This window comes from Thermobia domestica, chromosome 1 (assembly GCF_964235325.1).
Source record: "Thermobia domestica chromosome 1, izTheDome1.hap1.1, whole genome shotgun sequence".
NCBI lineage: Eukaryota > Metazoa > Arthropoda > Insecta > Zygentoma > Lepismatidae > Thermobia > Thermobia domestica.
The window spans coordinates 340,754,883-340,769,524 of NC_137454.1; the positions used below are offsets into that span (position 1 = coordinate 340,754,883).

At 35.0% G+C, this 14,642-nt stretch overlaps 1 protein-coding gene across 1 annotated transcript in view; it reads left to right on the plus strand.

Moving 5' to 3' along the window:
- Positions 1-14,094, plus strand: part of LOC145663659 (uncharacterized) — a 98,577-nt gene extending 84,483 nt beyond the window's left edge. Inside the window, exons 15-16 of the mRNA XM_081729762.1 lie at positions 5,673-5,824; positions 13,856-14,094. Coding sequence (XP_081585888.1) covers positions 5,673-5,792 — 120 coding nt within the window. The 3' untranslated portion in view covers positions 5,793-5,824; positions 13,856-14,094. The remainder of the gene's footprint in view (positions 1-5,672; positions 5,825-13,855) is intronic.
- Positions 14,095-14,642: the final 548 nt, after the last annotated feature.

Here is a 14,642-nt window from a genome sequence, read left to right on the forward strand (position 1 = left end):
GAAGAAAAAAAACTCATTGTTTTTGTGTGTCTCGTGAGTATGTCTGAAAACCCGACCATTTTCGGCTAGGAAAATCTGGTAAAAAAGAACATCTTGGTACTAACACGCTTATATCAGAAATATGTAACTAAATATGTCGGAGATTTTAATATACACCTTAAGTAAGATTTTTTCGACAAAAGTGTCGGTAGGAAGTTCCACTGGCCAGTATTCGTCTTGCTGCTATAACCAAACCTTTTGAATGCATTGCCACATACACTATTTTGAGTCAGAGCTCCTTCGTGGCTAAGCGGTTAGCGTACACGCCTTTGGCGTGGGAGACCCGGGTTCGATTCCCGGCGGGAGCTCATGTGGTTCGGATTCCACGTTAATCAGTAGGTCCATGTCTCATATAGCCTCGCTGCTGGACGGGACGCTAAACTAAAATCACCTCAACTATTTTGAGTCATGTTCGAGCATATTAAATCGTGGTATTGAGGACAATGTGTGTTAATCTGTCTTTATTTTCTTCCTACTCTGACCGAATGGACAAACAAAAAAGCCTTAAACATGCTTAGTGTGCTTACGACAGTTTAATGCCACGTTGAAGTATAGAAGTCTGTTGATTGGGCTTTCATTCTGTAGGTTCATTGGTGGTTCTGGAGGGACACCTAGTGTCAAATATCTCTAGGGCACTTCTGAAGGATTATGTACTTACTGATTTGAATTTGTACTCTGAAGGTGAATCCGTGTACAAGAATGATAACACACCAGTATACAATAACATTAGTGACAGAATGGTTTGATCAGCATGAAAATTGAATTAATTATTCGCGTTGGCCGGATAGTCATTTGATCTAAACATTGTAGAGATTGCCTGAAGTGTTTTGGATAAATGAGACAAGAAAATATTCTCTTCAGTTAGCATTACGTAATGAACTAGCCATTGTCCTGCAAATAGGTTGACTAAAAATTTCTTTGACCACTGTAGCCATGCAGGACTTGTGAAGTTGAATTCCATGACAAATTGGCAAAGAAAGAAAACTGAGTTTCATGCTGGTATATAATAATGTCCTTGCCCCAGATGTTTATGTTTCGTTTTTAACCATATATATTCGTATCTCCTTACGTACATTAACCGTCATAATCCTTTGGGATGCACAGTTTATGACATAACCATGATTAATCTGGGCAAGGATCTAATCAAACATCAAGTTCTGATTTAAATAGTATGTATGAAATACATTTGGTAAATGAAAAATACATTTGGTATTTGTTATATTCTAAAATTGTAATCACAATTATTCTCGCTCATTATCTCAAACTGAAGTTGGATTCCTTCATTAGGATATGAAAGGAGATAATGCAAAAAATAAAATATTTTATTGCTGTTAGAAGAAACAGAAGAGTATAAAGATGAAAAGCCATTGTTTATGTTATAAAAATATAAATCACTTTTATAGTTTCACATTGCGATCGCGTAAGCAATGACATTTCATCTTTACAATACTCCTTATTCGTCTAATAGTTGTCAAATATTTTGTTCTTCAAGATTATGAGAAAATAACAGATTCCAAGCGCATATCCTCTTTGATGTTCCAATGAAGGAATTGAATCCGAAAGATTGATGGAGAATCATTTTCATCGCAATTTTGTAACACAACAAGTAAGTTATTTCTTAAATTTTATTAAATTCTAATCCATAATTTTATTCGTTATTGAATCTATAGTTTGTTTTTAAACGAATATTTCTTGGAGTGTACCGCACTAAAATAAATCTGAAGTTAACCTTTTTATTGTATTTACCGAAATAGCGCAGTAAATGGCTAATAAATTCCTTAGGTGCCTTCCATTTCAATTCAGGCAGAGCATGTACCATCACCATCTCAGATATTGTTGAAACTTTTTTTATAGCAACTAGACATGTTTTTAAGAGACCAATATTTTTTTGTTTTGTCGAAAAAAAATTTCCCGCCAAGTAATGGGCCATCAAAGACGGGAAGTACAATTTATGAATTGTAGAAGACATGGAAAATGGTCAATTTCGGAGCCTCACCATTCGGCTATGGAGACAGGTAGAGTTATAATTCTTGTTGTGGTATGTACATAGGGATATAAATAAACTATATTTTATTATAGCTTGGTTTGCGCATGCATATCTTTTTGTACATAAATTAACAAATGAACGTCAATTTATCTGAAAAGTCGAAGTTTGCGAATTTTTTTCGAGCACTTCCGGTTCGAATTTTAAAATTCTGTTTTCACGGTTGGTAAGACCTAGTTACTCGCTTTCCGAAACAAATTTTGTATCGCTTCTGTTGTCAACCGTTTTGTCGCAAAAAATTCGAGAAGTTGTAAAATTTTCAAAAATCGCCATTTTTGGGCGCCATTTTCTCGAAAACACCATTTTTTAAAATTCTGAAATTTTGTCAGATGGTTCGACTTTACCTGAATAATAAACACACTAAATACCATTCTCGACCAATGCTTCATGGATTAACTGCAGCCTTTTAAAGTTAGCGAAGTTTCGCTAATTTTGATGTCACAGTTAGCAACACTGGGAACAATGAAAGTGCAATGATTTGATGATGTTTGTGGTTCATATTCATTAAATGAAGAATAAAAGGTTTTCTTGGCTGGTTTTTTATTATTTTGAACAAAGAGGCTCTCTGAAATAGTAAAATGAGCCTCCCCCTACTTCTCCGTTTTCTTCAATTGAAGTAATCTGAGGCGGAAATTACGATTACGAAACACACAAATTTTAAGTTTACTTGAAATGGCCATCCAATGAATTCTGATGATCTATAAAAGGCCTAAACTATTACCTCAGTATGATTTGGAATGCTCCAGACAAAGTCTCAATTAAGTGCGATGTCATTACAGTGATCGAAAAATGACAAAAAGTTAAAAAAAAAAAAAAAATCGAAACGTTTTCTTACGCGTTCCAAAGAAATTTACTGAATTTTTAAACAGAACAATTCCAGCATAAAAAGGGTCACTCGGAATTTTATAGTATTCGACTAAATTGTGCCAGTCCGCAACCTGAGAGGGAAGTGTGTGTGTGTGTGTGTGTATTGTGCAAATTTTAAGTTAGCTGCTACTGCGTTGCTACAAATCAAAGGTGCAACCTGTGTTGAAGCTGTCATGATTGACCTATTTCCTTTAGTAGTATGATCCGTAGAAAATGACAGCTGTCTTCTTCAAGAAAAGAAATGAAATCTTTGAGTTTTACGTCCCACGGTTATGCCGGTTAGGCTAAAGGAGACGGTGATTATGAGAAATGAATGAAATGGTGGAATGAAGAAAGAGGGAGGAAACGGGATAATCCCAAGAAAACCCACGAGCACGGTGTTTGTCCACCACAAAGCCCACACGGCACGAGCTGGAATTGAACCAGGGACCCCAAGCACTGGAAGTGAACGCTCTACCACTGAGCCACCGCGTCCCCACTAAAACCGCAGAAGAATTCGTGAGTATAGTGCAAGTACAAACTCCGGGTATTACTCTCGTTTTGTTACCTGGAACTGAATTCGACGACTTCCGGAAGAAAAAAGGGAAAGTATGCGACCGGTAACTGGTATTCAACGAAGTTATCTTTGGCTTTCGGAAAATTGCGAAGTTTTTATGGCAGTAACGGGTTACCATGAACTAACTTCACACTTCCCCCAAAATCGAACTTTTGCAATTCAAAGTGTAGATTTAAGAAATCTGCAAAAAGGAACTTTTGTTATACATATATGTATGACAACCAGTGGTGCGTAGCAGAAATATTATGAATTACGTGAAGTTGAAGTGCTGTTTATGCTTCCACATGAACCTTCAGCAGGGTACAGGTTTCCAGAAGAGCATAAGAGAAGTAAAAGCATAAGTGTTTTGTGACTATCGACAATGTGCTACGCAGGGGCGGATCCAGGACGGACTTCTGGGGGGGGGATTGTAATACTGCTACTTAGAGCTACTTTTAAGAGCTCCAAACTCTGGGATGGGTTTTATTTATATATAAATAAGAAAGTTTCTTTTTCTGGGCGGAGGCGGCAATCGTCCCCCTAGATCCACTCCTGGATGAGTTATGAGTGAACCAACATCTATTGGAGCATCTGCACGGTTTTATGCTATTAGCAAAGAAGACAACAACCAAGCAAATGATTGGTCCATGTAAAAAAAATCAGTGAAATTTTGTTTCCGAAGACCATTTTAAGTAAGTGAACTTGAAATTTGTGTGTTTCGTAATCGTAATTTCCACCTCAGATTACTTCAGTTTAAGAAAACGGAGGAGTAGGGGGAGGCTCATTTTACTATTTCAGAGAGCCTCTTTGTTCAAAATAATAAAAAACCAGCCATCAAAACCTTTTATTCTTCATTTAATGAATATGAACCACAAACATCATCAAATCATTGCACTTTCATTGTTCCCAGTGTTGCTAACTGTGACATCAAAATTAGCGAAACTTCGCTAACTTTAAAAGGCTGCAGTTAATCCATGAAGCATTGGTCGAGAATGATATTTGGTGTGTTTATTATTCAGGTAAAGTTGAACCATCTGACAAAATTTCAGAATTTTAAAAAATGGTGTTTTCGAGAAAATGGCGCCCAAAAATGGCGATTTTTGAAAATTTTACAATTTCCGGAATTTTTTGCGACAAAACGGTTGACAACAGAAGCGATACAAAATTTTTTTCGGAAAGCGGGTAACTAGGTCTTACCAACCGTGAAAACAGAATTTTAAAATTCGAACCGGAAGTGCTCGAAAAAAATTCGCAAACTTCGACTTTTCAGATAAATTGACGTTCATTTGTTAATTTATGTACAAAAAGATATGCATGCGCAAACCAAACTATAATAAAATATAGTTTATTTATATCCCTATGTACATACCACAACAAGAATTATAACTCTACCTGTCTCCATAGCCGAATGGTGAGGCTCCGAAATTGACCATTTTCCATGTCTTCTACAATTCATAAATTATACTCCCCGTCTTTGATGGCCCATTACTTGGCGGGAAAATTTTTTTCGACAAAACAAAAAAATATGGGTCTCTTAAAAACATGTCTAGTTGCTATAAAAAAAGTTTCAACAATATCTGAGATGGTGATGGTACAATTTTATATTTTTTTGCCTGAGTTGAAATGGAAGGCACCCTTAATCACTGCGTGTCATTGACATTTTTCTGGTTGTTTATTCGAAAGAGAATCTCGTTTCAATAGGTGTAAGTTACGATTCTTAGTTCCACCGTAATGAAAAATGTTATACTGCTTTCGTTATTAAAATTTACCTTTCCTTTTTTTTTTTTTTCCTTTTTTTTTCTGTATGCATGACTGCTTGATTTAAAACCAGGCAGTAGTTAAATTTTCTTGTGGCAGTAGTTAATTTTTCTTTTTTTTCTTTTTTTTCTTTCTTTTTTTACTTAACATAAAGAGTATTAACAGCCTAGTTGATATTTACAACTGTACTTGTTAACATTTTGCAATTTGTGATAAACCATCAAATGGAACTTTGTAGTTTGTGAGATCTCGTAATCGAGTATAAAATTGTTTTTGTCATAGGTCAAGAACGCAGGAATTTGCTATATTAAAAAAAAAGTTTCTGAGTCAAGAAAATTGGCAAATTGAAGAAGGGACAATTGACTTTTGATTTTTTTGGTCGCGAAATGAATACTGAAGTTCTATATATAATGTTCTTGTCTCTTTTAGGTGATAGTAAACGGTACAGAATACAAACCAGCAGTTCCTAGCCCAAGTAAGAAGTTAGCCAAAGCGAAAGCAGCCACTTTATGCTTACAGTCATTAGGAATGATGCCCAAGATGGGATGAAGCTCAGTATTTATTGTGAAATAAGTGTGAATGTAAGTAACGATCTCAGTTGGTATACTGATTAATTGCATGCAATACGTATAACTTCAGAGCAAGTAATACTATGAAGAGAACTGCACTAGAAAAGGCTTAACCATTTGACGCAAGCGGAAGCCAGCTTTTTAAGGGAGAGGGAAGGCAAATTTTCGTGTATTTTTTTTTTTCTTTCTTTATTGTCTACATTTTTTAAAATTCAAGAACTACCTTTGTTTCCCTGTAGTTGATTCTACAATTAAAAACAATCCTTTATAATATTCAGTACTGGTGCGTCCTGTGCTAAATTCAATGTTGGCTATCTTAATTGGTTTTCAACCTGCCATTACATTGATTGCCAGCAAACGTAATTTACGCAGCCTTTCATAATATAAGTGTCATTTTAGTTGGACTTAGAATACAGCAATAATAATTATTATTATTTCGTGTTATAATGGAGAAATAAAGGTGAGACGTACTGTTATTTCTTCATTAAAATCGAAGTGTTTAAAGCAATCCAAAATTTCCCAGTGAAAATAAATATCCAAACTCTTTCATTTCTAATTACAACTGGTGCATAAAAATTCAGTATATTTAATAGGTGAATTTGTATGCTTCTGTTGTAACTAGAAGTGCAAGAGCCCGGAGAAAGAATTCTTTTCCTTGGGGAAATTTTTACTGCTTTAAACACTTCAATTTCAATGAAGAAATAACAGTATGTCTCTCATTTGTGTCCCCCTTATAACTTGAAATAGTATTAATTATTGTATTCTGAGAGCAACCAAAACGACACCTGTGGTATGTTGGGTTGAATATATTTATCAGTTAAACATCAAACACTGGCTAAAGCGGAAGTAGAACGGAGAATGTTCTTAGCACTCAGGGCTTGCTGTAAAGGAAGGCTGTTGGCTGTGTCTTTAATGATATGCATATTTGACGTTATGGTCCAGCGTATACTAACATAGGTATCAAATATGGGCACAGCTTGGAAACACAAATAAATAAACCACATAATAAATTCTGTAAAAGACTTTCGGGAGCAGCATAAGCAGCCGTGAATAGTGGGATAATATTAGACCGGCAGACTGCAGACCAGCACGACAGTTAAACAACAGCTTTTGAAATACTGGGTAAAATCAGAAAATAACATAGAGTTGCAAAAGCTATGCTGAAGCACGCAGATGAAAGACCGCAACAGCAGTACCTGGCTACAAGAGGCAAACGAAACGGAGTAGATAGGCTAAAAGATAAAACCAAGAACTTAAAACACATCATCAAACAGATTGAACTGGGCACTAGTCCAAGAGTCAAAAACTAAAAATACAATGTACAGAATTGGTGAAACAGTAAAAGAATTAGGAAAGGAAACATACTTAAATTTATTAAGAAAAACAGGATAATAATAGTAATTTTTAACCTAAGGACGGAAAATGGAAAGTCACGAAGACGAAGAAGGGGTGCGAAAATGTCATGTGCGGGAAAGAAAATGATCAATATCACATTCTATTTGCATGTGCTGGATACAAGGATATCTGTGAAATACATTAATGCAAAGATACTCAGTAAAAGACAGGGAGTGGTCACGATGTTACTAAATACGAAAAATAAGAAGAAATTGAAAACCTTAGCTGCACATCTGAATGCAACTTTCGATAAAAGCAAAGAACAGTCACACGTGCTCCATCAGAAGATAGGTAGTATTGCAATCTAGAATGTTAAATAAATAAAGGTAATCCAAATTGCCACAATTGAAATGTACAGTCAGGGGCAGATCCAGGACGGACTTCTGGCGGGAGGGGGGGGGGGTTGTAATACTGCTACTTAGAGCTACTTAAGAGCTCCAAACTCTGGAATGTGTTTTATTTATATATAAAATAAGGAAGTTTCCTCTTCTGGAGGGGCGATCGGTGAGTATAAAATTGTTTTTGTCATAGGTCAAGAACGCAGGAATCGGTGAGATCGCCCTCCCTCTGGATCCGCCCCTGTGTACAGTATAATGCGTCACAGGTTTGTAGCCTGATATATTTCAAACTGGTTTGTCAACTGATAAATAGAATGGAATAGAATAAATTTTAATTTATTCTATTCCATTCTATTTATCAGTTGACAACGTAGTTTATCCATTATTGTACATTGTTTTCAAAGAAGAAGAGATGACAAGAAATTATGTTAAAATCCTATAAGAATATACTGAAAATTTCCATAGTTTGAAGAAAATAATGTGTGTGTGTATATCAATTATGCCTTAGTCAACAGAAACTCGTTCGTTTGGATGTTTTGTTGTTGAAAGATTACGTTTCGAATCCACTACCCATCTAAACAAGAATATTTCCCGAAAGACATGCAGCAACAAATGATTATTCCCGTCCTTTCCAAGTCCATATTCTTGTCACTGAGGAGAATTGTTCAAAGGATGTTACTGAAACTATTTGTACGAATAGACGCGTAAGCATTTGATCCATAGAGCATCAATTAAACAAGTTATGGTACTGTCCAGAAGATTGTGAAACATCTTGAATATTACAAAGTGTGCATGCAATGGATCCCCACCAGGATGTTAAAGGTTCGTTGTGTTACCAGTTGAGGGAGGGTTGACTTGTTATGTATTGTTGCCTTGGACGAATTTTTTTACCACCGTTTTGAAAAGAATATCAAAATCTTCCAGAATACACTGAAAACACCGTTCATCCCCACATCCCAAGGAATTGAAGCCACGGTGTCTTTAGAGAAAATCATGGTTTCCTTTGTGTTTGATTGGCATGGACCAATCATGCGTGACATCAAAAAGCCAGGAGAAAACATTGATGCTGTACACTTCTATGAGACTTGGATCTGTCTTCGCACATTCATTAACAGCAAAAGATCTTTTTTTTCTGACTTCTAGAGTAGTTGTATTGCACGATAATGCCCGTTCCCATGTTGCAAGTAACGTTCAGAACTTTGTTTCGAAGATTCAATTGGAAAACACTGCGTCAATCTTCTTATAGCCCCTGTAACTTCCACATCTTTAGTCCTCTAAAAAAGACCTAGAAAGGTCATATGTTTCACTCAGATGACGGAGTGAAGGCCACCTTCCGTCAGTGGTCCGAACGCTAGCCTTCCGAATGTTATATGAACGACATTCGTAGATTGATCATACTATGAGAGACAGATGTTTGAAGTATATAAAGGATTGTTAAATACATTAGTATTTCGCATGTGTTGTATACAAACGGGCTTTAGTTGATCACACCATATAGATGTTAAATGTGTGTCTCTACCTCCTTGTCAAAAATTAGCTATTTTGATGCACTAGTCCTCTCCAGTGTATTGCTGCTTCTTAATATTATAGATTATTACTTTTATGAAAATATTTTAGCACTGTTTCACCTCCAATGCACACTGATGGTAATTCCATCAATTTAGTCCACAAGGGTTGTCTTTATTTATTTCTGCATTGTTATTTTGTTTTAACATATTAAATATATACGCTTTGTAGTGGTACGGTTCATACACTTTTCATTTATCTCTAATTATGTGTGAATCTTCACAAAACTTATAGACCATTACTGAACGTAAAATACGTGTCAAGCACTTTTGCTGCTGAGTCTGGAAAATATTTACTCAGGGATAGATGATTCGATAACACAAGGTTTACGTCATTGACGTCATATCGCAAAATCTGTACTTGATATCACAAAGTAGAACTCAATCTGGACCATTGAATTCCCAACATGATGCAGAAAATTGTGCGTGCCTGTTATAAAGTGAGATTTGGAAAAAATGACAATAAACATGGAAATTAAAAGATAATACTTGTGAATGTTTATGGATAAATAAGACTCAGATATAAAAGAGCAAATAATAAGACTCAGATATATATATAAATGATTGTCTGTTCGTTACGTCAAAGGATATTGTTTTTGTACAGTATTTCGCAAAACCCACTGTTTGTTTGTTCGTGTAGTCCGGATTACTTCTTGAACTGTTTCTTAACTCATGTTTCCTTCTTGTGTTTGGGACAAAGGATAGTTCTTCCAAAAATCAAAATTTTCTGAATTATATATGTGCTAAGATGAAAGTCCGGTGGTCGAGCAGATAGAAGCTAGATACGCTTGTTGTGGCATTCCAGATTTAGCTTCGTGAGAGATACTCCAACAATATCTCAATACTCGCTTGCAAGCAGGAAATTTTGGTTGCCCAAAATCATAAATTTGAAATCAGCAGCATATCGTTGAAAAAAAAGAAATAACTAATGCAATTACTACTTGATACGATGAAATACAGTCTACTAAAAAATAATGCTCATGCCTTAAAACATGTAAAAGACACAAAATATGCATTCGGTTTCGAAGCACTCCTCACTTGTTCCGTGATTTCCGTGACACACCGAAAGAAAAATGTGTTGCTATATAAAAGAAATGATGTGTGTTCTCCATCCTGGAGAATAAAAGTGATAGAAGTTTTAGACTTCGATAGTAACATTTCCTATACTTCCTAATTTATGGATGTTTACTTCTGCGTAAGTTCAACAAATAGCAAGCACTGAACTGACATCTTGGGCAAATATTCACTTAACGATTTTCAACTGCAAATTACTCAGCTAACTTTTTACATCGTAATACATCGAAAAAAATAAATTTCCAACTTGAAATATTTAAACTCTCAAGAAGTACTTGCTGTGTAGTAAGATGAATGAATAGAAACTATAAAAGGTACAGGCCACTGCATTTAACTTTTCACTTCTATTTAAATTAAGTCATGACATGCTGCAGTTACTACTGAATTTTTATTTATTATATGAATGAAATTCTTAGTCTGTTTTGAAAAAATCTCCTGAAAAAATGTAATAGTACCCCATGTATATTTTTCAGGAGAAATGACTTATGCTATATTGTAAGGTTACTGAAATATTGATTTTTGAAAAGTAAACTGTATCGTTGGAGCTGTTTACAGAAATACAGTTGTTTTCACTCACCCTCCAGTGAATGGCCCTTACTTTTGGGATAGGAAAGAAATTCGAAAATCCCACTGGTGAATCGTATAAAACTTTTTAATTTTAAAATTTGGTTCGGATACGTTGAACAGTATGACTTCTTGGCGGTTGTTCAGACATCAGGACAAACATCCATCCAAAAATAACGTATTCGACATATAAGGACTATGAAACGCAAAAATCCATTGCAATTTTGAATTCGAGTTTTCCACAATTCCCCGCCCACGTGGAACACTCGGAAAAAAAAAAAAAAAAACAGAAAACAACATCTCTCTAGGAAGGATAATCTCAAGCTAACACATGTATTCATGGTTGAATTCTTCACTGCAGACTTGGTTATCTAATGATTCAATGTATTGACAACAATCAAGAGGTTTTGATGCACCGAAATATGATTTTCATTTTATAAAGATTGTGAATGTTTATACTTTAAAAAAAAATCATTTAAACTGCATCAAACGTGAACCTGTTGCTCAGATTGGCATTTAACTACCCTTTTCAGCACAGAGACTATGTGGAATGAAAAGAGTTATACAGTGAAAACTCTCGTAATAGACATCTATGAATAGCGGTCACCTCCATAATACGAACTTTTTTGTGCAAGCGAAAGTGTACATATTATTATTATAGAACAGAACCCTTCCTTTTACGGATGTAGTTAATCTCTTTGTACTCGTAACGTTTGAGTAATCTCTTCAGAGGGGACAGGAAATTTCTCAGCTCTTGCATTTTTACACAGAAAATTATTTCTGAAAATAAATCTTCAATTGATCCTTTGAACTACCCAGCACTTACACGTAAATTTAGATCAGAAGGCAGTGTCGTAGGATTACACGACAGATAACTATTGCAGACTTTCCAGGAAATTCATGAACGGTCATGATTGGTTAACACTGTCTACATTTTCAGTATTTAATAATAATGTTCCATGTTCTTCTTGGGTTTCTTTTTGTAGTCAGTAAGGGAATTAAGGGGCTTTTATATAGAGGTATAACTTATTATATTATACAGTTCCTTTCATATAAACTCCTTTTTCAGCGATTTTGTTTGTATACAGAGGTTAATTTCCCTCTAATTCCCCCAATAATTCACACGGAGTGCAAAATTTCGATATTAGCCTGTATTTAGTTGTGTAACTAATGTATTTCTGTATACTACACACATTTACCACATGAACAGTGAATAATTGAAATATAGTCTCGTATCTACAGACAAATATTCACGTCCTATCAGTGTCTGTTGAGAAGTTTTACCGTTTTTATTTATTTTTTAAAAAGTTATTTAATTCAATTACTGTTTAGGATTACCTTTTTTTTTAGACTTTCAAACTATACACAAGTATCGAAGTGTTATAGGACGGCTATATCTATCCTTCAGTCTCAGCAAATACGATAAGAGAGAGCAAGTAGTGCTTTTTGGAATCGATTCACCGCCCAAATAATAGGTTCCCCCTCTTCAGTTAACACTCTATGCAAACCTGTAGTGGTAGAAATATATTGTACCCCCAGAATAAGACTATCGTAACTTTAAAATTCAGTTTCACTCATAAGTCCCCCTCCTTCCCCCATCCCTTAAACCCAAAAAATGATTATTCAGATTCGATTATCCTTCCTCTTTTTTGGGGATTTGTAACGTTATTTCAAGATGTGTGTAGTATTATTGTTCTGTAGAAAACTTCTCTTAAATACAAAAGAATTATAATTATTATACAATAAAAATTGATATATATCTATATTGCGTTGCGACAGTCTTATTCTAGGGGTACGGCATGTCTGCTTTTAACCTTGATCATCATAGAGGAAAATCGGAAATAGCGCGAAACGGTTTTCTGCAATCGATTTAGCGTCCCAAGAATAGATTGTGTCTCTCTACCCTTATCTCCCTACTAGAACCGGAAGTGGTAGAAATACACTAGAACTTCTGGTTTCAATATTGAACTCCATAGAGCAAAGTCATAACGGGAAGCGGTTTGTGCATATGCGTTCAGCTTCCCAAGAATAAGTTTCATTACTACTTTTATGCCTCTGTTATAACTGGAAGTGATTTAAATTTACGATTTTCGGTTTCAGTACTGATCGTCATAATGGAAAAGCATTAATAGATAGGGAGAAAACTTGTTCTATATTGATTGACTACCTCAAAAGTAGATACCCTCTCCGACTTTTACCTATTGTAATCGGAAGTGACAATTTGCGGTTTCAATATTAATATCCAATTATTAATAACCAATATTAATATAGACCAAAAAGCATTATGTTGAGTTGATTTTAAGTTTAACGTCCCGTTCAGCAGCGAGGCTATATGAGACGTGGACCTACTGATTAACGTGGAATCCGAACGACATGAGCTCCAGCCGGGAATCTAACCCGGATCTCCCAGAAGCACGTACGCTAACCGCTTAGCCATGAAGGAGCTCAGACCAAAATGCGGTAAGAAATGACAAGAAATAATGTTTTGATGCGACTCAACTTCTCAAGAATATGTTTCATTTAAATTTTTGTTCCTGTATTCAAACCGGTGATGGTGAAAACCTACGATTTCCAGTTTCGACACTGATTGCCATAGAGGACCACAGACTCAGAGATAGAGCGCTCACGTCTGGTGTGTGAGATCCCAGGTTCGATCCCAACTCTTGCCAAGGGAACTTTATGTTGGACAAACCGTGTGTGTGTGTGTTCTCGGATTTCTTCCGTTTCCTCTCACTGTCTTTATTGTACCATTTCATTCGTTGTCATCACCTCTGTCTCTTTTAGCGCGGTGCATAATCGTGGGATGATAATCTAAAGAGAAACTATTTGGTCGTTATAGTTAAAAACGATAATAGATAGCGAGAAGCAATTTTTAGATGTGGATTCAAGACTGTATGGATGTTGTATTTCCGACTATATTCCTTTGTTGTAACTGGAAATTGTAGACCTACTACTTCTGGTTTCAGTATTGAATCCACATAGTTTGGAAGTCTACCTTAGCTTCACACTGTGAAATGAAATTCACTTGGTATTAATCTGTAAGTTTTGCGAATATATAGTGTCTAGGGCCTAGTGCAATTATTTACTCATATCATATTTTGTTTCAGGTTTTGAACGTTGTTGGAGTGTAAACCAGTGGATGGTGATAATTTCTTTGTGTGTGAATGTATAGAATGGTGTGATGTCTTATGTGCAAGAATTTTAGTGATATAAGTGAATGTGTTAAGACCTATGTAAGCATTAGAATCACGAATTTCAGATGCAAAATGTTTTATCATGTTATTTTTCTCACTTTTTACAATAGTTAATCATGAAACGCGTATCCAATAAAAAAAATAATTGATTATTCTTGTACAAATGATTCTTTTCTTTGATTTGTACATTTAATGGCATTTGTTGGTATTGGTTACAATAAAATGGATGAAGCAGATTGAAGAAACTGAAGGAATGATTGAACAGTGACTTGAAATACAATTTTCCACCTGTTATTTTTTGTTAAGTTTACGAACTGCAAGTTATTGTAAAGAAAATAATTTCTTTATTTCTTAATCTCCCTTTTCTATTCCGAAGTTAATGGATATTCTCAGAAGGAAAGATACAGAGTCTGCTGTACTTATTTTATTAAATCCTACACTTAATACAATATAAATCATGTGTGGTATGAAGGAGTTATATGTAAGCAGATGTTACATAAATACTGAGAGATTAAAGATTGTTACTTTTTTTTACTGTTATGTTCATAATGATGATTTGTATTGCATTTTCTTTTGTAAATAAAGTTATCATATTTCTTATTTCATGTTGCTTTTGTCTCTGGTTGTGAAAAAAAAAAAAAATAAATAGCTAATTAAAATTGAAAATAACGTAACTCAGAATATGTAATATATCATCAGG